This window comes from Lacerta agilis, chromosome 17 (genome assembly GCF_009819535.1).
Source record: "Lacerta agilis isolate rLacAgi1 chromosome 17, rLacAgi1.pri, whole genome shotgun sequence".
In the NCBI taxonomy this organism is placed as follows: Eukaryota; Metazoa; Chordata; class Lepidosauria; order Squamata; family Lacertidae; genus Lacerta; species Lacerta agilis.
In genome coordinates, this window is record NC_046328.1 from 21,935,844 (window position 1) to 21,963,667 (window position 27,824).

The 27,824-nt window shown below is 41.5% G+C and overlaps 1 protein-coding gene across 1 annotated transcript; it reads right to left on the reverse strand.

Moving 5' to 3' along the window:
- Positions 1–136: 136 nt before the first annotated feature.
- On the reverse strand, positions 137–27,824 carry C17H11orf80 (chromosome 17 C11orf80 homolog). The gene is made up of 17 exons (XM_033136134.1): positions 27,790–27,824; positions 25,197–25,341; positions 24,290–24,343; positions 23,623–23,701; positions 22,443–22,542; positions 20,551–20,634; positions 18,702–18,757; positions 9,573–9,644; positions 7,978–8,170; positions 7,540–7,687; positions 6,011–6,148; positions 4,438–4,559; positions 4,097–4,207; positions 3,084–3,182; positions 2,296–2,419; positions 859–1,127; positions 137–266 (listed from the first exon to the last, which is right to left on the reverse strand). Exons 1-17 carry the CDS (start codon positions 27,817–27,819, stop codon positions 213–215), a joined length of 1,878 nt encoding a protein of 625 aa, XP_032992025.1. The 5' UTR covers positions 27,820–27,824; the 3' UTR covers positions 137–212.

A 27,824-nucleotide genomic window follows, 5' to 3' on the forward strand; every position in this document is an offset into this window, starting at 1 on the left:
GGGTGTCTCTCCAAAATTAGGCAGGTGGGAGATTTCACCTTTTTTGGGTCTAGCAGTAGTGGTGGGTATTTATTTGCCAAGGTTACATATTTGCTCTCCAATTCATCTTTGTAATAGAAGGGAAGTGAGACCATCAATGATTTCCCCCCTTTTATTGGCCTGTACAGAAATTCCAGAATGCAGAAATACAATGTCCTCAGGCTGCAACCATTTCAGGATGTCCACTTGGCCAAGTTTGAGACTTCTTGTTTCCAAAAGTGATCATCCTGTAATACAAAAGTGAAATCAAATGAGGACATCAGAGACAAAGCTATTTTCAGATTTACACAGAAGCCTGTCCTAATATTATGTTCATATTCAGAGTCCCTCTGAGTTCCCACACTCTGAAGTTAGATGGGTGGTGGCCAGGGAGCTAGTATTATTAAATGCAGGACCAGAGAGCTTTGCTTGGTGCTAGGTATCATGCCCTTTGATTCCCCATTGAAATCGTTCTTATTTTCCCAGCCTTTCTAGAATACAGTACTTTGTACTTTTTTTACATTACATGTTAAAAACAGGTTTGAAAACTAAGAGTTGTTGAAACTGATTCCACTGAAGATCTGTATTTACCCACTTTTGAAAAGTGGAAAGGGCCTCTCAAAATGCCTTGCAAACCAGCTGTGAATACTGCTTCTCCACTTGGCCTTGTTTTGCAGATGGGTTGATAGAACTCACTTGTGCTCCTCTAACAACGTACTGGGGATCTTTGGCGATTCTAGTGGCACCTACTCCCTACACTGCTTTCTTTTGGTTATTAACTAACTGGGCCGGGCCTTTTCATTCTGCTTTGGTTTCATGGTGCAATATTTCTTGACAAACCTGCCATAGATTTTCATTGCTTCGGATTTTCTTCACTGAAGGACCTGCAGACACCACCTGGCTTTTATCTTGGAGAGCACCACACCCAATTTTAGTTGGATGTGAGAGGAAAGAGCTTGAAGAGGTGCCTGGTTCTACTAACAGACTCTTGTTCTTTTCCTTGCTTTTAGCCACCTCAGTGACATGTGGGTCTCGCGAATCCTCCACATGGATCTCCCTGCTTCCTTTTTGGCTCATTCCACCACAGTCTGAATTAACAAGCGGAAGTCCTGCAGAACATAAAACCAGGGCAGGACACCCTTGGTGTTCATGAAGCCACATAATCAAGTACAATTTGTGAACCGCAAACATGTACAGGTGCAATTAACAATGCTGAAATAGCACACAAGCTCAGATGAACCACACAGAACTACCATTATGCTTCTCTCATTAATCTCATGTCACACACATGCAAAATTCACTTAGAGCATCTGGTGAGGGTCTGTTCTGGATTTCTTTGCCTTCTAAACCTAGATTTGCCTTCGCAGCCTTCATAGTCCCTTTGCCTTAGATGGAATTGTTCTCTGTTGACTTTTCTACAGACTTGCTAGTGTTGCTTTAAATATTCTTACTATTTCTATGCTGCTTTTGAATTATCTTGTGATAGTTGTATTGCTGCTTCAAAGGTTCCTGGCAAGTCAAAAGTTGACTTAAAATTTTATTAATAAACAGGGGCCACCCACCAATGCCCTTTCTTCAACTGGATAATTTGTTATTTACATTGTAACCCAATACCTTCATCTACTGAAAGGTGAAGAAATGACTGTACAATCTACCTCAGCCACTCTAAGTACACCAAAATTATAAATACACGCTGGTCTCCACCAAGCATAGTCTGTTCCTAAGATAATCAGCTTCAACCCTGGCTTTCAGTTGTCTCATCTGGATGCCTTGGGAGCCAAAGTAAGACAGGTGACTAGCTGATGGGATGTTTCTCATAGGTTTAATGAGGAGTCGAGATACCACATATAACAAAGCTCCACATAATTCAGACAGACAAGGAGTCTAAAGGTTAATATTCCAGACCTTTGATCCCTTCAAAATCCTACTTAAAAAGGACCTGAAGACATTTCATTCTCTACATCACAAGAACCAGCTGGTGCTAGGACTGTGTTTTGAGCATTATATAATGTAATTACTGCTGACAATAACTCACTAAATGAGCTGCAGATTGTTAAGGAGCCACTACTGATTTTTTGTGTGCGTCCAAGGCCTATAGGGAAACCTGCAGCAGCATCGGGAGGGGCAGTGTCTCTCATCATCTAAACTCCAGTATCTCTGCCCTGCCTTTTTCTCTCTTTTAATTACATTAAGTACATTTGATAAAACAAGTATTCCAACAATGTACAACAAACTGGATCTCTGTCTTGACCTCATGCACACACTTTTCTAATGTACCTTTTTCTCCTTGCTCCAGCTGTGCAGAACTGAAGTTCGAGCCCAATAACTTCTGGTGAATGGTGGGCAAAGGAAGGTCTGCACTGAGCAGCCCTACTCCTGCCTCATCGTTTTTAGGCAATGGCTGCAAAAGAAGAAAGGGATACAAAATAGAGTTGGATGGGATCCGAGGGTCATCTACTCCAATCCCCTGCAATGCAGAAATCTCATCTAAAGCATACATGACAGGTGGCCATTCAACCTCTGCTTAAAAACCTCCAAGGAAGGAGAGTCAATAATGTCAGGGAGGTGTTAGATCAGCAGTGCTAGAACTCTCTCAGCAAATTCACTCTGCATGCCTGACCTGATAAGACATTTCATGTAGTCACACATATCTTCATGAAATCAGTCACTATTATTATACCCCTTTTATAGAAAGGATAAATGAGGCTCAGCATATTGATTTTCCAAGCCCACTGTGAGTCCAGGGCTGAACTGAGAACCACAGCCCATCAGCAGACATAGGCGCCATCTATGCAGGGCCATGGGGACCCAGGCACTCACAAATTTTCAATGAGCACACCCCAGGCACCCTCTGTCGTTGGGGGCAAGGTGGTGCACCTGTCAGCAGTCATCGTTAAAAGACATTTCTCCACAAAATGGGCTAGACTGAGATCTGAGGTGGATTCTAGAATAGATATTTTGGTGGAAGATTAACTCTTTTCTGCTAATAGTTGCAACTAGAGCTGTTCTGAACAGAAGATGGGTGGAGATAGCACAAGCAAACACACTTAAGCAGAGAAACTTGCCCTTCTGGCGTCACATGCACTGCTACATTTCCACTGTTTAAGAATGACTTTGTTGAAGGTATCTTTGATGGTCACTTGGAACTTCTGGGTATCTGCAACCTACAGATAAATAAATATAAACACAGGGAAGCAGAGAAACAGCTGTAGCTTTTACTCTCCATTACAGAGGAAGTGAGCATGTCACTTTATTTTTATTCATTAGATTTATATACAGCCCTTTATCAAAAGATCTCAGGGCGGTTCACAAGGTAAAATGGACTCACTTAAATGGAGTAATCTGGAAGCATGTTTAATTTAACTTTATTCATTTATTCATTACATTTACTTCCTAACTTTCCTCCCAGGAGCTCAAGGCAGTATACATGATTTCCTCTACAACACGCCCCCCCCCGCACCATCTTATATTAACAACCCTGGGAAGGAGGTTAGGCTGATAGAGAGAGAGACTAGGCACAATGGGGATTTGTATCCAGGTCTCCCCAGTCAAGGAACAACACTGTAACCACTACACCAACCAGCTTCTTGTTGCCTTTGACGTGCTAACCACTTCTTCCTCTCCTCTCAGATTGTATTTTAACTCTGAGCAATATAGCTTGAACATGCGTTTCTTCAGTTCATCAGTTCACTTCCCCCTTGTTCCACATATGCCTTTCTAAAGTAAGTTCAAGGCATAAACCTTGAAAATCTCACTTCCTTATTCTATGCTTATTTGCACAGTTGTTACACCACCAATCCCAACGGCTCAGTGACATTTATTTATTTTACTGTATATGAATATACTGGCCTTCACCTTAGTTACAGGACAGCGTGTGGAAACAAAACAAGGACAAACTTAATAAGCTGTATACCAAACTAAAATTACAGATGACACAAAACCATAATAAAACAACAGTTCCACAAGGGGAAACTCATAAAATTCACCCAGACCCCCCACCCCACCCCCCAAAAAAGCTTGGTGGAAGAGGTGCATTGTAACGGTACCTGTAACATATGGTAAATCACTCTGGCCATACCTGCAAAGACTGGAGGCATTTCCTTCTGAACTCACTGTCAGTGCTGCTTGAAACTATACTTGAAATGGCATCTGCCATGATGGGCAAAGACTGCGCCAGTTTCTGCTGTTCCTGTGAAGACCCAAGAACATTGCATGGCATTTGGATGTCTTGCAGCCTATAAAAAATCAGAGCAAAATATCTCTATCCTCAGTCCCGACTCACTGCCAGCACTGGAAATCATACCACTTCTCCAGAGACAGATCTGTGACAAGAATTTGAAGATCCCAGACTCTCTGCCCCATGCCCCTCACCACAACCCTTGGCCTCAATGGTCCTTGTCTTCTGCAGTGAACTCTTACCTGGGACACTTTGTAATGCTGCTCCAGGATCCTACTGACCACTCCTTGGATGCAGCCTTTCACAGCTTGCTTGCTGCATAACAGGATAGGAGAGAGATGTGATAGGATCATTTGCCAGTCCCCTGCATCACACAAATAGTGAAAATGACAAAGGATTAAATCAAGGATTAAATCTAAGTAAAGGGCAGTGGATGCCAAGTGGTCAAGCTGCAAATATTATATGCAAAAGTTAGTACAAGAGGAATGTACCAAAACCTCAGAGATCACAGCAAGGTATATTTTAAAGAAACAAATACACTCTTTGATATTATATAGACAAATCGACCTGACTGGTCCTCTAGAGAAGAACCAGAAAACAGGATGTCAGATAGGAACCAACCTTTTACTCATGAGCTTTATACTGTTTGAATGTAGGAATACTTAGCAAATGAAAAGGTTGGACTTCCAAAAATACCTATAAGGGCAATGTCTTTGTTAGGCCAACTAAAATGTCACAAAATAATGTGCAAGCTTTTGAGTTCTCCAGAACTCTTCATCAGAGTGCTGGTGTGGAGGTGTTGGCCATGAGTCTACATCTTTTAAGGGCCTTATGATGTAATGGAGGAGGCAGCAAACAAAGTTCTGCAGGTTTCAGGTTGCACCAAGGCACCTTTGAGGAGAAACAAAAACTGATTCCCCATCTCTGGGTGGGCAGCTGTTACTCGGATCCAGTGCTATTTTTCTGGGGGGACACAGGTACATTTTGTGAATCTAAGTTTGGCCTCATTGAGGGGCAGTATTTCAATATGAGTAGGAAAATGAGAGTACCCCTAAACATTTTTTTTGGGGGGGGGAAGTGCTGTGCTTGATAAAAAAAATAAGTCAGAAGAAGCTAAACTAGGTAGCTTTACCTAGTTGGAGCTGTTCCTCTCAGCAAATCCCCCAAAGCAGAAACTTTCATGGCAAAGACAGTATCCTCCTCTTCAAATATGCTTGAAAGACTGCTTTTTAAAACCATGAAAAAACAAGTAGGGGATTACATGTTGAGAATTTTATAATGATGCATAGCAGGGAATCCAGAACAATTGACGAGTATCTGTTCTAGGATCAGAGCATGTTAAGGGCCAAAAGCACTGGAAAGATAAAAGCTTGGTTTGGCTCTGCTTCTCCAATGTCCTGGATTCTGAATCTGTGTGCATGCCCTTCTGCTCACAGTCACTGTTGCAAATTGTTCTTTAACTGGGCAGTTATTTGAGGGAAATGGTCTCTAAACCACCACCACCCGCCCTGGCAATTTGCATTTTGTCTGCCGCCCTGGGCTCTTCAGAAAGAAGGGCAGTGTATTAATTATTATTATTATTTGCTTTGTTTCTAGAGACAACAGCTGTGAGGCCCCACTAAATGTTCTAAAAACCACATCCGCACAAAATTTGAATTTTTAGTGTGGGGTAAACATGACCCTAAAGCTCAGTTTAAATAATTCATCACCTCTGGCCAGTCTTCAGATGGCAGATCATTCCAAAACTCATCTGGTGCATTATTCTATTATACTCCCCAGAATAATGTAGAAATATAAATAAATAGCAGTGTGTACCAAAATTATAGACTGTCTTGTCATTAAACTGATCTGAGTAGCTGAGAAAGAGGAAGAGCAGCAGTGTTTGTTCCTGAGCATCTGAGTCCTGTTGGTGGCTGGTATGAAGCTTGTATCTGACATCAGGTTTTGCAGTATCTAAGAGACAGAACGCATCACATGGCATATATAGATATTACCAAGGATGAATGACTGTATCAAAGCAATTGGATGGTGTCAGGTAAACTAATTCCCAAGTATGTGCTTCACCCCCAGTTTTTAAAATACACATCTTTTTGTTTTGAAACTCTTTAGTTTAACACCCCTGCTGTGCAAGATGGCAGATTTGAAGGCACTTTGAGGGCATCTGAAAACATTCCATCTTTGTACTTCTGTCCACCTGCATGTAATGATTGTGCAAGAATTTTTTAAAAAATTATTTAGATTTGTATTGTAAAGCTATAAAAAAAATCAAGTAGGGCCAGCATCTCTTTTTAAAAGGAGGCTGGAGCTCAGGGGCATTTGACAAGCCCTCAAGCGCCGTCTCATCCTGGAAGAGTCACATGTGCTGCTGAGGACGGCCCAAGTCAATCAACAAGGCAGGTTTTTTATGCTATCTGCAGGAGGGAGACCACCCTCCTGTCCCTCTGTTTCTCTAACCTGTTCTGTTGTTATATGTTTCAAGTTGTTTACAGTTTAAAGAAAGTGGCTGGCCTCTTATGGTCAAGCTGTATCAGAAACTGGAAGTCAGTGGAAGGTTACCTCCTGCTCCAGCTGGCCACTGAATTTTTTTTTACTCTGCCTCCAGGAGGACTTTTAACCCTTGCCTCTGTGCTCCACTCCTCCACTGACCAAGAAGCAGTGTGTTCAGTTTGAATGCAGAACAGATTCCAATCCTCAAGCTGTGAAGCTCAGTGGATGGCCTTAGGTGAACCACTCATTTCTCACCTATACCAAGAGACCTAACTACATGTTATATTGGTAGCATGCTTCCTTGCATGCTTCCTAGTTTCCCCACCACCAAATGTGTTGTAGCATGAGTTTTCACCAAGGATGAATGCTTGTTCAGTCATATGTGAGATTATCCCTCAGGGTCCATTCCAACTCTACAATTCAATTATTCCCGAATACTGTCCAATCACGCTTTTCCATGCAAATATCCATATGTCCTTCCTAAACCAGTGATGATATCCCATCAACCTTCTGCTTAATTTCTTTCATTCTAGCCAAACAACCCCTCCTTCTCTCTTGCATTTCTTTAAAATAAACAACTTGCATTGGCTATTTCTGTTCACCAGATACCACCAGAACATTTTTCTTTTCTTACTTGCTACTTCCATGCATGAGTTGCTGGCAACCCTAAGTTACGGAGTTCTCGAGAGGAAATAGGAAAGTTGTTATTTGCACTGAAAATATAATATACAAAATATTTCTGCTTTCAGTCCCAGGGGTTCATGAGACTCCCCAGAGAAGTTACATGGATAGCATATATTTTTCATGTTCACACTGGGCACAAGTAGTTGTGCAAGTGACAAATATATCACCTTTACCTTCTTCCCAATGGGGATCTGAATTCAGTGTTGCCTGATAGCCATATTTTTCCCATGCTATTAGACATGAAGGATCTTTAAAAAAAGAACATGATGCTTCCTTTGTGGAGAACAATACAGGCAGACCTGCTGAGTCATAAAGAAAGATATATTACTAGGTAAGGAAAAAAAATCACCTGGCAGCAAATGAATGGTGGTATTGATATTATAGTACATGGGCGTAGCCAGGATTTTTGTTGGGGGAGGCAGGACATGGTTAGGGTGGGCAGGACTTTTGTTGGGGGGGGGAACCAACATGATTGGTCAGTTAAGTATTTCTATTTTTTTACTTGATGGGGGGGGCAGCTACGCCTATGTTACAGTAGACCTGCAAACAGTGAACCTTACTCCATGTAGATTCACTTTGACCTTCCACTCACTGATCACAGCAAAGGATACAGAGACAGCTGCTATTTGTGCTGGCTTGTTAGGGTATGGTTTCTGGCAGGGACACAGGGAGACAACAGGCATGAGCCTTAGTTCTCCACTGAAGCCTCTTTCAGCTACCTCATCTGGAATTAAGAGGGTAATTGGCTCACCAGTCATGGGGTGGATTTTGTCACAAGATGAAGGCACATCCCTGGCTGCTGACCTGTTGATACACACAAAAGAAAGGGACAAGGGGGTTTAGGAAGAAAACAAGGAAATAGGAGGAGGAAGGCAAGACTGGCCATGGGCTAAACCAGCTTTCTTCAACCTAGTGTCCCTCGGGTGTTTTGGACTGCAACTCCTATCAGCCCCAGCCAGCATGGAGGGCACCAGCTTGAGGAAGGCAGGGCTAAACCATCGTGTTTTCAGGCCACATCTGACACCCACCTGCAGCTAACAGCGGGACCTGTACTGCGTTGATGGTTCAGATACTTTTGTATCAATCAGCACTCGATTAGGTTTGTCACATTGTGAGCTAAACAAATTCAAATTATGCAATCAGGGAAAAACCCCACATTTTGTGACTGGTTATAATTTGCTTAAGTTACACACTCACATAAATTTCATTAGAACACTGTAATTTATTTTTGAGCAAACATACATGGGATTGCAAAGCACCTTCTTTTTGCTCCAGGCTAACTTGTACACACACACCACTTTGTGTATCAAAGCATGGTGAAAATCTCTTACAGTCAGTAAGACAAGTGTAGCCTGCAACACAATGTTGCAGTGTATCCTTGTTTTCTAATGGGAATCCTTCTGTTTAGGGTTTCAAGCCACCCAGCCTGCCATGTCCCCCCCCCCAAATTATCCACTCTGAGTCCCTTAATTTTCCATGGCCACCTGGAGGGCATCTGAAGACATTCTAACTTCATACTTAATTAGGGGGTTGTGGGTATGTGGCATTGTCTCATAGGTGCCCATGGCAGGACCCACTTGGCGGTTAGCTTTGGTTTTTCTAAGGTGCTTGTTTGACAAAAGCCAGGGATCTTTACTACACATCCAGCTCTCCGCTCCCATGTCCACCAGATGGCAACACAGACTGCTTAAGAAATAAGGTGTTCTCTTCTACTTCTTTTTCTTTTCTTTTTTTAAACATCTCAGCCAGTATTTTTGCAAGCAAATAACTGAGGTGCCTAAAGCAGGGCTTTGTGACCAGAAGATTAAGGAGATGAAGGAAATATTCTGGCGCCCAGACTCCTTCACCCTGCAGCAGCATTGCTTAACCCTCTCAATGTCTGGCATTCATCCTAAATTCAAATTCGGCCAGCAATGGAAACTTACTAAGGTCACCTACAGCATTGCTGTAGTAGAGTTCCCGTGAACTAACACACGGCTTGTACAGAAGAACTTTCAGTCCATTGTGCCCACAATCTTTTGGCTCCAGTTTTATAAAACAGGAAGAATAACAAATCTGCCCCTTTTTAATCTTTTCATCATGCCTCATACAATCCCAAACCTTCCACTAGCGTCCCTGAATCCCATCTCCATTATTAATGCTCAACATATACCAGTAACTGCTAACTTAGTGCCTGCAGTACATACCCCTTCCTCCAACTCCTCACCTCACAAAATGATTCCCTTCACTCAGTAGTCTTGTCCCACCTGGCAAACATGTGGCAGCTCCCCTCTCTGTGCTAGACAGCAAAAGGAATAGATATTTTGAACAATCACAGCATTTGTTTTGTTTTATTGTGAAACAGAACACCAATTTAAAAAAAAACAAGACCCTTTCTACACCCTTTCCTTAGCAATGCTCACAATTTTCAATTAGCACTGCACACATTCTAAAAGGAGCAACACAGAATATGCCGCAGCATGACCAAGTTATATGACTGGGCCAGTCAATTTTCAAGAACTTTAGGGCACTTGAACTTTAGGCATAATAGCTTGGACCTGGACACCATATCCATCTTTCGAAGGGGGAAAGAGAGAGACAAATGGAGATAAATAATATAAATAAGTGGGAACTACAACAACATGTCACAGAATAGAGTGCTACCATTTAGGGCGCTGAAGAGAAATGAAACAGCAGCAGCGGATTTGCTTTGGGTTTTGCTTTGCTTTTCAGATTCTCCCAGAACTGGGAAGTTCACTAGCTTTCAGATAATTTACTAATGCCGTTTAGATTCCTCTTACAGTTTCTCGACCTTTAACATACAAATTACACTGGGGTGTAAATGCTTGCAACTTCACTGCTGATAGCCACTTGCCAAACAAAAGTGAGTAACAATTCCTCCCTGAAAAGGAGCTTACTAAATGCACTACTGAAAACACTCTGACCTGCAGGCAAGACATAGAAAAATCCAGGAAGTATGTGTAAACTGTGGATTCTGCAGTTTTTTCTTATGGACCTTTTTTTTTTTAAGCTAAAATAGAGACTCAAAGCTGCTCTTCCTTTGTCCCTTATATTCAACAAAATGGTGTATGATATTTTTTTTATTTTTTATTTTAAATTTTTATTAAACAAAATACAAACTTACATATACATACATACATATACATACACTTACACGTATACAAGTACATACATTCACATAATACAAATACACACACACACACACACACACACACAAAAAAAAAAACATACCCACATAAGTAGATATAATTTCATGTAATACTAGTCCGGATAATTTTATTATATGTATTCTTTAAAAATACTATCATATTCCAGCCTCCTGAATGCTTCAGTAAGGCTAAAATTATTCATAGTTCCTTCCTAGGGCTTCCCATTTTATCTCTTCATTAAATTTAATTTTAAATATACTTTCAATATATGTACTTTTGTGACTCAGCCCGTATGTTGTTCTTTTTATGTATTTTTTAATTTCTATTTCCTTTTCCTTTTTCTTTTTTCCTCCATTTTGTAGAACGGCAGAGGCTATTCCATAATAGCCATTATATTGGTGTTACATCTTTTCTTTAGAATTGTATGAAATCGTTCCACTCTTTTATAAATTTTCTTTTGGATTGTCCTTAATTTTTTCTGTAAGATATGCCAATTCTACATATTCTAGCGTTTTATTAATCCAATCTTTTATGTTTGGCACTGTCGCACTTTTCCATTTTGTACCTATTAATATTTTAGCCGCAGTTGTGGCATATAAAAGAAGCTTCGTACTCTCTTTGGAATATCAGGCGTTGTTATGCCTATAAGGTAGGCTTCCGGTGTTTTTTTAAATTTGATGTTACATATTAATTCTATCTCTAAGTGGATCTCACTCCAGAATGACTCTATCAACTTGCAATTCCCACCATAGATGGTACCAGTTCCCAACTTCATCACATCGCCAGCACTTTTTACTTGCATTCTTGTACATTTTTGAAAGTTTGTACGGGGTAATGTGCCACCTGTAAAACATTTTTGATCATGTTTTCTCTGATTGAGTTGCATGCTGTGAAGCTCCAGTTCTCCTTCCATAGATTTTCCCATCTAGTTAACATGATGTTCTGACCTACATCTTGTGCCCAGTGTATCATTGAGGTTTTTGTTTGTTCCTCCATGACCTTCCAGTCCAACAGTATCCTGTAAGCTTTGGATAGAGTTTTTGTTTTGGAATTTAGCACTTCCAGGTGAAATTTGGAAGGTTCTTTTCAAATCCTATTTTGCTATCAACTTTGTATCTCTCAAAAAGTTGGTAGTAAGTAAACCAGTCCTTTACTATGTTCTTTAAATTTCATATGATTTTAGTTCCAATTTTTTTTCCTTTCTTTCCAACAGATCACAGTACGTTGGCCATTTGGTCACTCGAGCACAACCTCTTCTTTCTTGGGCCTCTAATGGGGAGTTCCACCATGGCATAAGTTGTTCCAGTAGATGTTTATGTTTTAACCAAACTTTCAATATGGAGCCTCTTATGATATGGTTTGAGAAATCTTTATGGATCTTGTGCTTATCATAATTTAAATATGCGTGCCATCCAAATCTCAGATTGAATCCTTCTAGGTCTAGCATTTCCAGGTCTTCTAGTCTGCACCATTCCGCTAGCCAGGTGAGGCAGGCGGCATCGTAGTACAAGATTATATCCGGCAAGGCCAGTCCTCCTCTTGTTTTGATGTCAATCATATTTATATGTTTAATCCTCGGTCTCTGACCTTGCCAAATATATCTCACGATGTCCCTCTGCCATTCTTTCATCTTGTCTTCCCCCCCCAATATAGGATTGTCTGGAATAAGAACAGAAGTTTAGGAAGCACCATCATTTTCACGGTTGCTACCCTCCCTAGTAAAGACAATTTTAGCTTGCTCCATTTCACCATATTATACTTTATGCCTGTTCCATGTCGGGATGTAATTATTCTGGAACAGGTCTATATTTTTTGGGGTATCCCACTCCAAGATATTTTTGCCTTCTGGCATACCTGTATGCCTGTGGTCTTTCCAACCGTTCTGTGTCCTTCTGTGGCATATTTTTTACTAGCAGTTTTGTTTTTATTTTGTTGAGGCTTGAATCCTGCCAGGGCTTCCGTATTCTTCTATAATTTCTATGGCCCTCGCTATGCTTTCCTGTGGTGTTTCTGTTGTTAGGATCAGACGTCCGCGAAGGCTTTTATCTTGTATGTTCTTCCCAGATTTTTGATACCCGTGATTCCTGGATCTTCTCTGAGCTGGTTATTCAAAATTTCCATCACCAGTATGAATATTAAGGGGGAGAGGGGACACCCCTGTCGGGTCCCTTTACATCTTGGAAGCTTCCTGTATATAGACCCGTTTATTATGAGGTTAGCTCTTTGTTCCTCATAGATGGCGCATATTCCTTTGTAAAATGTGTTTCCCATCTCCATCTGACTTATTAGTTCCTTCATAAAGGCCCACGATATTCTGTCGAATGCCTTTTCTGCGTCCAGAAGCATATTTGCCGCTGGTTTGTTTATTTTATATCCAGATATCCAGTATGTTGATAATTTGTCTTACATTGCTGCTTAGGTGACGTTTGGGTAAAAACCCTGTCTGATCTTTATGTATTGCTTCCTGGAGCACTTCTTTTAGCCCTTGGGCCATGATATCTGCATAGATTTTGTAATCAGTATTTAGAAGTGCGATGGGTCTGTAGTTTGTCATCAAGGTAGAGTCAGATTCTGGTTTGGGTATGAGCGTGATGAAACTGTCCCTTCCATGTGTTTGTAATTCTCCCGTGGTCAAAATCTCATTTATTGTGTCCAGTAAAGGTGAAGCTAGTATCTCTTCTAGTTTTTGTAGTATAAGGCTGTTAGACCATCGGGGCTGGGGATTTTCCTATTTGTATTTTTTTTCTGATGGCGTTGTGGATTTCCGTTCTGTTACAGGTAAGTTAGGATTTCCCAATTTCTCCTTTGACATCTCTTTTAACTTGTTCTTTTTTATATACAATGTGATCTTCTCTATATCCTCTTTTTCTTTTTATACAGATCCGTATAGTAATCTACAAAGGATTGTTTATTTTCGCCTGATCTGTGATCCAGTTCGCGCCTATTTGATTTTATTTATAATACTTTGGTTTTTCTTTTCCTTCAGTTGCCAGGCGAGCAATCGCCTGGTCTATTCCAGGTTCGAAGTATTTTGTTTTGTAGCCTAATCTTCCATTCTATCTCTTCGTTTAATATAATTTCGTATTGCATCTTAAGGAAGTTTATGTTATCTTGATGATTCATTATCTGGATCTTTGAATAATTCTCTTTCCTGGCTTTTTATCTCTTCCAGAGTTCTCTATTTTCTTTTTACCCTTTATTTTATTTTGGTAGGAGTTCTGCTGTATAAAAAAGCCTTCTTCGAACGGCTTTGCTCGCCTCCCATACGGTTTTAATATTGACCTCGTTATCAATATGTTCTGGAAGTATTCTTTTAATGTACTCTTTGCCGACAACAGAATCTTATCATCTTTATAGGGGCTTTCATTCAGTTTCCACCTCCTACCTCCTATCCGTCTACCCTTATAATCAGTGTGGATTTGATTATGATCTGCTATAATATTGGGAAGGATTTCTGCTGTAGATCTCCCCCAGTAACTCTTTTGTTGTCCATATCGCATCTATTCTACCCGCAGATTTTTTTGCGTGAGAATAGTGCGTGAACTCTTTTTCCGATGGATGCTTGAACCTCCAGGCGTCGAATAAACTGATGGTATCAACCATTTGAAAAAAGGAGTTGGGTAATCTACTTTGCTTTACATCCGCTTTTTTTTTTGATCTGTCTATTTCAGGTTCCACCACCCCGTTGAGATCACCCATCATAATGAGTTTCTCCCCTATATATTCCTGTAATATCTCCTGTAGCCCTTGTAAAATTCTTTTTTCTTTTCATTTGGGGCATATATTCCAGTTAGGATCAATTTCTCTCCCTTGACTTGGATTTCTACCATCAGTATTCTCCCCTGGTCATCCCTATACAAAAGCTTCGGTTCCAGTTTTGGATGTACATACATTACTATGCCTCTTTTCTTTTTATTATATGAAACAATAAATTCTTGACCCAGTTTTCTGTTCATTAACAATCTTTGGTGGTTTGGAATGATGTGCGTTTCCTGTAGACATATAATATCGTTTTTTTGTTTTTCCAACACATGAAATATTTTGTTCCTTTTCTTTTTCTCATTTAACCCATTTATGTTCCACGATGCTATTTTCAAATCCATCATTTATTTTCTTTAATTAATACAATTTATTCAATAAAAAAATCTATTAGTTGGAGTCTTCTTCTTCCACTAATTCTCCTATTTCTATTTCCTGTTGCTTCTTGTCACCAAAATCCCCCTTATAGGTTCTCCTGAATCTTTCCATTTCTTCACCCGATAGACATTTTTTCCTCATCCCCTTATAAGAGAAGGATATCCCCTCTGGGAACTCCCATTTATGTTTTATATTTTTTTCTGTAGGGCTTCTACCAGAGGTTTATATACTTCTCGTTTTTTTAATAGTCTGTAAGGAATGATTTTATATACCTTTATTTCTTTTCCCTGGATCACCAGTTTTTTCCTATTACTAGTTTGCAAGATTTTATTTCTTATTTCCATTGTTCTAAAAGTAATGAGACAGTCCGATGGCCATTTGTTGGCTTTTGCAGTTTTTGAATTGGTTCTATATAAGGATTCGATGCTGGAGGAAATTTCTGTTTCCTGCATCTCTAGCCAGTTTGCCAATGCTGGGATTATTTTTCCTTCCAGCATCTCACCCACATCTTCTACAATTCCTCTTAGACGCAATGTTTTTTCTTTTCTATGCATCTGAAGCATGGCAATAGAATCTAGGATTTCTTCCTGTTCTGATCTCAAATTCACCACCTCCTTTTTAGTCTTATTCACCTCTTTTCTTATCTCCTTTCCCTCTCTGCCCAATTTCTTTGTGGTTTCTTCCACACTTTGCGTCTTCCCCTTTAGCTCTTGCACCATTAAATTCAGTTCCGTGTTTTTCTGTGCCAAGTCCTCTACCTGTTTTGACAAAGATTCAGTGGCCATAACATTTTGATCTAATTTTTCTCCCATTTTTTGAAATTGTTCTTCATTTCTTTTTGTATTTTCTCCAATCTCCATTTTCAATTCCTGTTTTAAATCTAATATATCTTTTCTCAGACTTAGCATTAATTCTTTTATATCCATTGCCATCTCTGACTCCACCCCTGACCCTTTTCTACTTTGCAATGGTACAGTATTCTTTTTAGTTGACATTCTGTTAAGCTTTCATTCTCTATTATATACAATATCCCAATATGACTCTATTGTTTTGCTATAGAAGAGCCTGGGGGATCGGGCCGGTAGGTGTAACCTAGGAGAAAGGGGAGGGGGGAGAGAGAGAGAGAGAAAAGAAAGAAAAAAAATAATAAATAAAAAAGAAAAAAAAAAAAAAGAAAAAGAAAGAGAAAGAAAGAAGAGAGGAAAGAAGAGGAAAAGAAAGAAAGAAAGGAAAGGAAAAAAAAAAAAAAAAAAGAAGAAGAAAAAAGAAAGAAAAAAAAAACCAAAGAGAGAAAAAAAGGGGGGGAAGGAATTAAAAAAAAAACAAAAAAAGAGAGAAGAGGAAAGTAAAGTTATAGAAAAGTGGAAAAGTAAAAAAAAAGGGGGGGAGGGGGTTTGTGCAGGGAGGTAGTTGTTCTCATTAACTATTGCCAGATATACATCGTTTGATCAAATTCATCCAGTCCAGTGATACAGATTACTCATAAATTGTCCCAACAGGTGTTCTGAAGTTCAGTGTTGGTATTACTGATGATCTTGATCCTAAGGGTTTTCTTCTCTCCGATACACCAAAGAGAGACTAGATATTTAAGAGAGTCCGAAGTTGCCAATAGTCCAGTTCCTTGTCTTCTAATCAGCTAGAGTCATTAAAGTGCTTCAGGCAGTTCGATGTTTTTAAATAATTTAAATTATTCCTCCATAGCTGCCAGGAGCAGTAAAGTGCCTCAAGCAATCCACGATTTTAATCAGTTCAGTTCTTTGCCTCCGATACAGCAGGGGGCGATAAAGTGCTTCAACAGCTCGATGCTATAACCAATCCAATACCTTACCTTCAAAGCAGTGGAGGAAAGTAAAGTGCTTTAATCAATACGTGTCTTTAAACAGTCACATAAATTCCTCCCTAGTTGGCAAAGGATGATGAGGTGCTTTGTACAGTCCTAGATCTTAAACAGTCCAATAAGTTACCTCCAAGGCTGTAGGGGGCAGTTAGGTGCTCTAAACAAACCAGAGCTCTATGCAGCCCACTCTTTTGCCTCCTACACAGCCAAAGATTGTAAAGTGCTTTGGTAAAGATAGTAAAATACTTTCAACAATCCAAAGGAATTAGTCAGTGAAGATAAACATCTCCAATAAGATGAGCTTGCTAAAGTGCGTTCTGATCTGTTATTCACTTAATTGGCTTACTCCTAGAGTGTCTTTTATCGTTTACTGGCTTACTCCTAGAGTGTCCTTTATCATTTACTGCTGGCTCATGCCTCTCCCAGACGCCAATATGGATAGTTCTAATTTTCCTACAGTCCTAGTTGACACCAACATCCATGTTAAGCCAAATATTTACACTATACCTCTGTCCGTTAGTGGCTATAGTCCATATATTATTTAATGAAGAGAACGTCCTAGCACCTACGTGCTGCTGCTCTCAGAAGATCCATACGTTTACTTGCGAAAGCTCCGTTGCGTTCATTCCGTTCTGGGCCGGGGTGTCGCCACTTGACCCGAACTTCTTATTCATTTCTCACCAAATCGGAGCTCTGTTAGAGGAAATCTGGTCCCGGTGACATCTCGGAACCGAGCTCGCTGCTGGCTGGAATTAGGGCGCTGCTACCCTGGGAGCTCGCTGCGTTCTATTCGGCGTTCGGCTCCCGCCTCCGCGTTACTGGAGCCCTCACGCCCGCCACCGCAGCCACTGCTCCCCGAGCTTTGCCACTTTCTGTACCCCGGAGACACCCTCCCTGGGGTTTGAGAGGGGCTCGGAGCCCAACCCCTCCTCCTTCTCCTGCCAGCAACCACGTCGGCAGCTTCACCAGCGGAGCTGCTCGGCGCGCGTCCGACGATGGCGGAGACCAAACCGGAAGTTCCGGGTACGTGTATGATATTTTAAAGGTATTGATAAAAGGGAGATGAAGATTATGTTTTGAGATTAGGAACAAAAATGCTAACACAAACAATTTAAGATAAAGGAAGTCTGGGCAGTACCATCCACCTTCCCCCTGCTCCACTTTTTACCCAAAAAATAAGATTGGGCTTTAGAGCTGCAAGACTGGCTATGTACATATTGTTGCCTTAAAATGTTGCTAGGTCATTCTTTTTCTCAATTCAGATCAAAGCTGGTATGGAGCAAAACACATCAAAATGCAGTATTCTTAAGAAATGACAGGATAGTTACGGATTGTGGCTAACATTATGTGCAACTTCACAAACCAGCAGCAGGTGCACATTGGATGCAGAGTAAGCAGGAGTGCACACACAGCCTTAATGTTAAATAAAAGCCTGTTCAGCCTAACACAGGCCACACTGCCAAGTGCCAAATCATTGGCAACTTATTCAGGGCAGTTAAATTTCAGACTCTACTGAAGCCAGTGAAAGGAGAACAGGACATCCTTTGTTCTTGGCACACTGAGTAGGAACTGATAGCAAAGCCACCAGGACAGACCTGCCTGCAAAATTCAACACAGGCAATTCTGCAGACCAAATGAGATTGATAGAGACTCTCACAATCTCTCCCGTTCTCGAGGAAAACCTGTAAGTACATTGTCCCTAAAATGTTTAGTTTAGAAACCATATATACATTTGAGATGGAAGTGTGCCTGTAGGCTTTTGAACTAACAACAAAAGACAATAAAGACATCTACGTTTAGCAGTTTGGACTTATGCTGATGAAAGAAAGTCCCAAGTACCTCAGAATACGTGTTTGGGTTGCAAACCTGAGCAGGAGCTGCCCTGCTAGCAGGTAAAGGATGCACGGCAATATTGTTTTTATTTTTGGGGGGGGTGGGAGTTCAGGTCCCTTTTAGTATCATACAATGATTATGCTATACTAGGTCATAGTTAACTCAGACATGGGATGGCAGGTGTTTCAGGTATCTGCCACACCTATAGAGAAAAGGCATGCCTCAGCTCTCTTGTTGCCAGGCCAGGGGCTGGGTTCTCCCCCCCCCCCTTTTCAGCAGGCCGTGATAACTATTGTTTCGTGTCAACTGGCAAAACAACTGAACCTTACAAACCTTTTACAGCTGTCAATATTACTTTGTGGAGGAAACATTTACTCACTTATAGGTCTTAGCAGAGATTGAGCCGTTCACTTTTACACAATAATGAAATTTTACCTACAGAGCAGAGCAGTAGAGAATTCAAGTTAGACTCAAAACAGCAAAGAAACATAGGAAGTGGCTTTCTATCAAGACAGACAATGGGTCCATCTAAGCTCAGTTTTGCCTCTTGTGTCATCTGGTGGGGGGATGGGCAGGGAAGATCTGCATCCCCATCTGTGCTAGGATGGAGAAGTGCTGAGAGACTGCAGTGCCCATGGTAAGTCAGGCAAAAAGCACAACGTTTTAGTAAAGAAGGAGTGAATATTTAGTAAATATGGGGGCTGTGATGGAAGTTCATAAGAAACAAGAGGAAATGAGTAAGTGGTGAAAAAGAATAAAAATTATTTGTAATGGCAAGAAATATTGGGTTCCACCATGCCCAACCTTTGCACTTCACCCACCTACTTTTGCACTTCAGCCATGGACACTTTGACATGCGGCCCCAGCGGGTTTGCTATCTGTCAATCCCTGGGAAATGTTAACCATCCCTTGTCTACACTGTCTGGCAGTAGCGCTCCAGGGTCTCAGACAGAAGCCTTACCCAGCCCCACCAGAAGATGGCAGGGACTGAACCTGGGAACTTTTGCATGCATGGTATACAGTACTGAGCTACAGCCTTTGCCTGTAAGACTGGCTAAGAAGAAATGGGATCCCCACAGTAGTCAATATATTCGTAGCTATAACTAAGTACAGGTGAGCCATATGAAAGACAAAGCAATTTTACATCCTGCGGTATGACCTATGTCCAAGAGTTTAATCTGAAAATGTTGGCAAGTATTCCCCGCCCCCCACCTTTCCTGCAAGCATAGTGGGCGGGTGGGCTGAAGGAAGAATACCTCTGAGAAAGTGCTATGTTAGTTCTCAATCCTGACATTGGGAGGAATGGCTTCGGAGTTGGAGATATGGCTTCCATGAGGTTCTCAACCCAACAATCTCTACTTTTACAAAACACACTGGCTGGTGCAGTGGTGCACATTTGTTTTCAGTGTCTAGCTGGTGTGCTGACTGGGGGGGAGTGGGAGTAATACTCCGTGCACTGCTCTGGTTCGCCAGAAGCGGCTTAGTCATGCTGGCAACATGACTCGGAAGCTGTCTGCGGACAAACGCCGGCTCCCTTGGCCTACAGAGTGAGATGAGCGGCAACCCCAGAGTCGTCCATGACTGGACCTAATGGTCAGGGGTACCTTTACCTTTACCTTTTTACTAGCTATGTCTGTCCCCTCCCTGCCTGTTCTTTTGTCCATCAGCCTACAGCCCTTGTAAATTCCAATTAACTTTGCACCTGTGCTTATTGGCATGCTATCAAGCAATCACTCCTCAAGAAATGTGGAGTAAACTTTGCATGAAACCCAGAGTAAACAATAGGTTTACATGCAGACAATGGCTGTGTCCGTGCCTACTTCTGTCCACTTCATACCCTAGCTGTGCCAGCAATCAATGAAGCACGGCAGATGTGTCAGGCACTAAACCCATTTAATCTCATTCCCTTTTAAATACCTTTAGACACAATGTGTGCACACACCAAGCCCCATGGCGGCATTCTTCATATTGTATAAGAACTGCAAAATATGCATTTCCTCCCTTGAATAAAAAATAAAATGAATAAAATCAAGCCAAACGACATCTAGAAGGGGGGCGGTTTAGCACCTGGACTGCTTCAAAGGTCAAGAATGAGAACTATCCTCTTATTCAGCCCCTTGAACATCTTCCTAGCCCCCAAGTTAGCCCCCATTTTCAACCAACTAATCTTGAGGAGGCTTCAGATGGAATGATATTCTACAAAACCAAACGCAGAAGTGGAATCTTACTGTTGTGTGCGTAAGGCTGATCCGGTGGATGAATTGCTTCAATGCCAAACAGTCCTCCTCGATAGCTCCAGATTTCTCATCAAGCTGAAAAGCCACAAGATGCACCATGTTAAGAGCCCCTTTCAAAAAAAACTTTGCCTTAAAGCTGTATTTTATTCCGTAAGCCATCAAAGATCTCAATTTTTTCATGTTACCGCTTTGCGTGGCCATCAAATCCTCAGTTTAAATTTAGAGACTGAAAACACTGATGAGAGAAAGGCGAGGGCATGCAATTCTTTCTTTTAGTTACAGGTAGGTAGCCGTGTTGGTCTGCCATAGCTGAAACAAAATTTTAAAAAATCCTTCCAATAGCACCTTAGAGAGCAACTAAGTTTGTTATTGGCATGAGCTTTTGTGTGCATGTATCTGAAGAAGTGTGCATGCACACGAAAGCTTATACCAGTAACAAACTTAGTTGATCTCTAAGGTGCTACTGGAAGGAATTTTTTTAAAAATTCTTCTTTGTTACTGTAAAGCACTTTAAGCCAACCAGGACCTTTGAAGTGCAGCACTTTATATTTCAAACAAACAAGACTCCTGTTTCCTCTTACCGTCTTTTGTGAAGTGTGGGAACCAATAAATTTTTTAACACATAAGAGAGTCTGTGCAAGGGGATTTTCTTCACTCACTAGTTCAAATCAGAATCTAGGTCCTTGAACCTGTCATTATGCTGTAAAGAAGAATCAGGCCACTGACTTTAACTTTGGGGATAGTTGTACCAGAAGCACTACTGTGCTTTACATTTATGGTGGTGGTGCAGGAATAACTCCCTGCCTCCCAGCAGTTTTCTGTGGATTTTAGGCATCTATATAGCTATATAGCTCATTTTACTGTACACATGTTCTAGAAAAAACACTGGGACAGCAACAGCAGTTTTGGAGGTTTCAGTTTTGTAGGGCAGATAAATAGGGCTGGTCTACAAAGCTGCCCCACCTAAACACCTATCTGAAGAGAAGGCAAGAGGCCAAGATACATGAAAAAGGGACAGCTGCAGATTGCCACCCTCTCACAGTTGTGAAGACTGGCACCATAAAAGCCAGAGCCTTTTGGAGATGTGAGTTCGGAGGCCCGAGACTGTTAGAAATGAAAACATGGACTTAGACTATGGTTGTTAAAAGAAAGAAAAAACAGTTAACATCACCTCTAGTTTGGCCCTCAGTCCTCTGCAGGAACAGAAGTAACATATTTATTTGCAAGCAACTATTAGTAAATAAGCTAGAGACAACTTTCAAGTTCAGGCAGTTGCAACCCTACCCCCCCCCCCAAAGCTAGCAAACCCTTGATCTTACAGCAAAGAGCTATGAAGCTTTCATTGTTACATGGAAAGATATAACACCTTGCTGTTAGATGCAGTTGCAGTAAATTTCTAACCAGATGCCTCACAGGAAATCTAATTGAAATTTTGCAGGTCAGATCTTATAGGGCATCAGTGTTTGAGGAAAAGCAGCAGCAGGGATTTTAGAGATTTATAGCTAGCAAAATTGCAGACAGACCAATATGTCCTCATAATTGTTCACAGGGCTGGCATTGATATGTCCAATGCCACTGCATGAGTTGTCCACATTGTGTACACATTCCCATTTACACTGCATCTAGTGTGCTCCAACTGCTAGTTTGGGAAGAAGTGAACACAAGTCATTAGCCACAATCCATATCTTTCCTATAGTTTCTAATGAAATACTGCATTTTGATGTGTTTTCCCCCATCCTGTTTTGATCCAAATTGAGAAAAAGAACAACCTAGCTGTGTTTTAAGGTAGTAATATGTGCACAACCTAAGGTATCATCCAGGCTCTGCAGGATAATTTGCACCAGGTTTGAAAATGAAGGGCCAAGTCCACAGAAGAGTCTAACCTCAAAGGAGAGTTGAAAAGGCATGTTGTCTATACATTCATGGGGACACCCCTTCCACTCAAGGCTTTGCTCTGGCATAAAGGCAGCAAATCTTTCATTTCTGCAGGAAGGAAAATGACTAATGTAAGACAAACATTGTAAGGCCAGCAAATAAATCCTGTTCTCTGGATGAAACTATGGTTAGAAGACACGGAATGGAGGTTTGTATGTAGCTGTCCACAATACATCTTCCTTACAATACTCGGGGATGGTGCAGACCTTTTAATGTTGGTTCCAGGTGCTGGTTAACAGGAACCCAGCATTAACAGTGCATAAGACTGGTACTGGCTTTTCCCTTAATGGTGCTTAAGGCATAGGGAGATGACCACTATATTTGGGAAGATTTAGTGACCAGGGGATGCGGGTGGCGCTGTAGTATAAACCACAGAGCCTAGGGCTTGCCAGTCGGAAGGTCAGCGGTTCGAATCCCTGCGACGGGGTGAACTCCCATTGTTCAGTCCCAGCTCCTGCCCACCTAGCAGTTCGAAAGCACGTCAAAGTGCAAGTAGATAAATAGGTACCGCTCCGGTGGGAAGGTAAACAGCATTTCCGTGAACTGCTCTGGTTTCACCAGAAGCGGCTTAGTCATGCTGGCCACATGACCTAGAAAAACTGTCTGCGGACAATCGTCAGCTCCCTCAGCCAGTAAAGCGAGATGAGCGCCACAACCTCAGAGTCCTTCGCAACTGGACTTAACTGTCAGGGGTCCTTTACCTTTAACATTTTTTTTAGTGACCAGTGGTCAATCTGTTGTCCAGGAGCTACCGGTAATTGGTGATGGGTAATTTCAAAGCCCCCCTCCCTTCTTATCATTCTTTATCTTTGAACAGAACTTTGACTAGGCAATCTTTCAAACTGAGGACTGCCCTTTACAGAAGACAACACTTTATCTGGCTTACAAAGTAGAACACATCGCCACCCTAATAAAGATAGACAGGGGGAATTCAGTCTTGCGAAGAGAATGGGTGGGAAGATGGAGCACACATTCACACAGTTCGTTTCTTAATTATGCTTAAAAGGGAGCCAGTATTATTTATGTCTGGACCAGTAAGCGCTGAGTGAATTGGCAATATTAGGGCTCAGGAGGGAATCCCTATGTCTGACTGATCGTTTATAGCAATCTGTAGCTTTGCTCACTTGCCTGAAGCATCCCAAGTTACAGTTCTGTAGGTGGTGGTCAGGATTGTATGGGTCAAGGGAGGGGAGGTAGGTGGTCCTGTCTTTGGGCATATGAGGACCGAACTAAGTGGCCTTTTTTAGTCTTCCAACTCTGGCTCTAAGATGAAACTAGCAAGGTTTATAATTAGGACAGCTTCACCAGCTTTTATTAGTCTGAAGGAGGAGACACAGATAAATCGCAGGGGAACACTGCTGTTCTTGCTGCGCAGAAACTGTGAAATTACCTGGCACCAACTAACTGTTCATTATGGGAAGAAAAGCAACTAGGCATTAAAACTCTCCCACACTGATGTTAGCATAGCATGTGAACAATTTCCTACCTATGGCCATGGTTATACAGTATTATGTGGAGTAAGGTAGGACAGGCCTGAACTGATTCCACAAGGCACTTGTGATGCCCCTCGCCCCATTTCAGACAAATCATGCCCCACCGTAGTCTTCAAAAAAAGTAAGTGGTTTCCCCTGCCTTTCCCTGCCATAAATTCAAGCACTGCCTGGGCCTTCTAAAGCTACCTGTTACTTAGACATTATTATGGGATGCAAGCCTTAAGCCTGAGCTGTTCCAAGATCAGAAAATCTACAGCCACAATCTGGAACCTTCAGACCTTGGTAACTGGAAAGCTATTTACCTCTACACATCTGATCACTCAGAAGTTTGTAGCAGAAGTCACCTTTTGCTGAAACTGCAAGGAACAAACAAGGGACAACTTTTATTTACTGTATTTTATTTCAGATTTCTGTTAAGTTCTATGAATAATGACACATCAAAATACAGCTTCCAGACATTGCAGTCTATTTCACCAAAACCACCAAAGAGTTTTGTGGCACTTTAAAGGCTAACTCATTTTTATTATGCCATATAACCTTTTGTGGATGAAAGCCCTCTTCATCTGATGCATGGAGTGTGATCCTCCGTTGTCAGGTGTCAAGGGGGAAAGGTAAAAGTCAGAGTTAAATGGCAGCGGAATGCAAAAAGTAAGGTCTGTGACAACTCAATTACAGCAGAAATGTATGTAAAATCTGCTTAATAACAGCAGTAATAGGAGATTGAAGACTGGTTGTAGCATGAGGGAGAGTGAATACCTCAAGTGGTAAGTGCTGGGAGAACAGGACTATGTGTGCCAAGTGGCCTGCCTTGCACCTCTTTCTGCCTACATGTACAGTGAGCAATGCAGACCTGTAGCCAGTGTTCTAGTAAGATTTAACTGCCAGTCAAGTCAGCTTTTTTTGTATGAAATAGGAGGGGGTGACATTTTGTCCTTTGCTCAAAGCAGCAAAATGTATTGAAAACACAATCAGTTTAACCTTGCTGAGTAAAATGACTGTACAATGGGAAAGCTGCAAACAGCCATCCAAACTATTGGTAGTCATGCAGAAGGCAAGTGGGACTGAAAATGGTTGTTGGGGGGGGGTGTTATTCCTAGTTGGTAAATATGAGGGCAATATCAAGTTCCACCTGCTTTCTATTTTGCCCCTCTGTAAAATGTAGATGTAAGAGTTTTTCTGAAGCCACTATTTAAACTAGCCTATACTCACTAGTAGTAGTACAGTGGGAATGATGCACACGCTGGAAAGAATCTTCAATGTCCACCGAAACCACAAGTATCCCTTCTAATGTGGAACATTCTTCTGACTGTTCTTCCTTTGCGTACTGAAGGCGAACAATTAGATATTCTAGAATCTGAAATTGTAAAGAGCCTTGTGAAACATGCAATAAAGCATGTAATCATATACACAAATTCTGCCCTGAAAGAAGAGTGTGGGCACACACTATCCTGTTCTACTAATTTGAGCACTAGGAGGATTGAAGCCACCAGCTGGCCTTGGAAATGGCATGGTCTGGTGTCATGCCCTAAAAGCTTCAATGGGATCATTACAAGCAATTCTGGGTCCAAGGCAGCATTCAGTTTCTCTTACTGCTACCACACAATTCTAGAATGCCGATGTTACTCAAAGCTTTTCTTTTGTCCCAAGGATTGTGATATGATTTTTTAATGTGTCTATTTTGAATTTCAAAGCAGGGTTCTCTAAAAGGTTTGAAAATCAGCAATAGATATAAGGAGGTTTTGTTTTAGGGTAGAGGTCTCATCCAGATCAGTTCTATATAAAGGTTATCAGTCTTAGAAATAAGTATCTGCTACTGGGTTTTTTTCTACTTTTGCTTCCTGAAACTGCTGAATGGATCAGGCGCTCTTAATCCAGAAGTAAATTCTGAAATCTTGGCTGGGGAATCACAGCAAAGCTGGAGGGAGAAAGTCCTTTGGAAGAAAACAGCTTGCAACAACAAATGTCTGTGCTAGGGGAAGAAAACGTTTGGGGGGAACACTGGCAAAGTACGCTGAATAGCAAAGCCTTTCTCCTCCAGCAGCCCTAGATTCTGTAATCCCTGGCAGCAAGGTAAATGGATTAGAATGTATCAGGCAGCACCACTGCCAGCATCATTATCTCTTCACAGTTTTTGCTTCAGGTGGGAGATTTCCAAAATGCCCCACATCAACTGAATGCCATTGTTTTAGCCCCTAAGTTTCTCTGCGATATACAAACACCCTAGCTTTACTTTGACCATTGAAGATTTTGCTCAACAGAAGGTTCCCTCAACCTGAAAGCCACAAGGCCCTGAGCAATATACAGCAAGTGTTCTCAGTGGCCACTAGAGGGTAGAATAAGAACATGTACATCAATTAAGCATAGAGGCTATAATATACAGGTACTGTAATGCTGACTCTGAGCCATGTTGCTTCACAGGTCAGATAAAAAGAAATTGTATTCAAATGCAATTATTGTAGTCTCCCTCACTAATAGAAGCTGTTCAGATTATTTGTTTTGGTCTTCAGCACTAGAACACTTGGGCCATGTAGGTTATACTACTCAGACTTTACAGAAAGGGAAATTGAGACATTAAATGAAGCTAAAGTTAAATCCAAGCCGTTCCATGCTGATTTGCTCTCCAGGCCTCTCAAGAACCCTTAACTCCTGTGCCCATTTCACCCCAGAAACCTCAACTTGTTGTTGCTTTGTTATTTAATTTCTTAATTATTTATTTTATGATTTTGACTTCTTGTAAGCTGCCCTGGGTTCTTCTTGATGACCAGCCATAGATACCAGTAATTAAAACAACAACAACAACATGCAAATACCCCAAATACTATCTCCTGTAGCTCCAGTTCTCTGCAGAAGAAACTCATCTGCTTACATCCACTGATCCACACTATATTTAAAGCACTTGGGTACCCGACAAAGAACCTTGGGTACTGTAGTTTGTTACAGGTGCTGGGAATTGCTGTTTTGTGAGGTAAACTACAGTTCCCAGGTTTCTTTAAATGTATAGCCCCTCCACTATATTAAAGCTAAACAATGCACATTTTAAGCACACTTTACCCAAAGAAACCTGGGAACAGTACTTTCCCTCTTTGGCTACACTTCCCAGGATTCTTTGGGGGAAGTCATGTGCTTTAAATGTGCACCAAATAAGCTTTAAATGTATGGTGTGGATTTCAGCCCTAAGTTTAGGGAACTGCAGTTTCCATTGTTATTTAGTCCTAGTGCCTATCCATGCAGTATATCCCTGAAACGATGTGATGTTCACTTTTCTTTTTCTACTTCACAGATCTGTGGGGAAACCCTGTTATGTACATTTCAACAAACAAGGAAACCCTGACCCCAAACTTCTGCCCCCTTCTTCCACAGTTCTTTCCTCTGCCTTCCCTCCCACAAGCTGCCACATGTTGACCTCAAAAATTTAGGTCAACTTGTTGCCAATGTTATTATCACCTTGCCGCCTTTTCTTCATACCTCAGGCCAGGCCTTCCATTCCCCCCCCATCCCAACACCACCTCACAGCTACAAGCCCACCTGCTCCTCCTTGGTCCCCAGCAGCCTCGACAACCTCCCCATCCTCATCTCACATCTTGAGGGGGGTGTTTGTGATAATTATTATAGCTGTGAACTATGAGGGGGTTAACTAGCAAAACAGAGAGAGAGAGAGAGTGTGTGTGTGTCTTAAAATTAGCCCCCTCATAGCTCACTACTGTCAAACGCCCCCCTTCCTTTTTCACTTGAATCCATCACACATTTCAACCACATCAAACGCCTTCCCGCCCCATCCGGGGGGGGGGGGTGGCGCGCTCACCGTGCGAGTTGCCAACGCCACGTCCCCCATGGCTA

Coding starts and splice junctions, on each gene's coding strand:
- C17H11orf80 (XM_033136134.1), bottom strand. CDS start 27,819: ATGGGGGACGTGGCGTTGGCAACTCGCACG. Junction 22,543..23,622: donor TGTAACTTGGGATGCTTCAG/GCAAGTGAGCAA, acceptor TCCTTCCTGCAG/AAATGAAAGATTTGCTGCCT. Junction 4,560..6,010: donor CAAGACAGTCTATAATTTTG/GTACACACTGCT, acceptor TGTGTGATGCAG/GGGACTGGCAAATGATCCTA.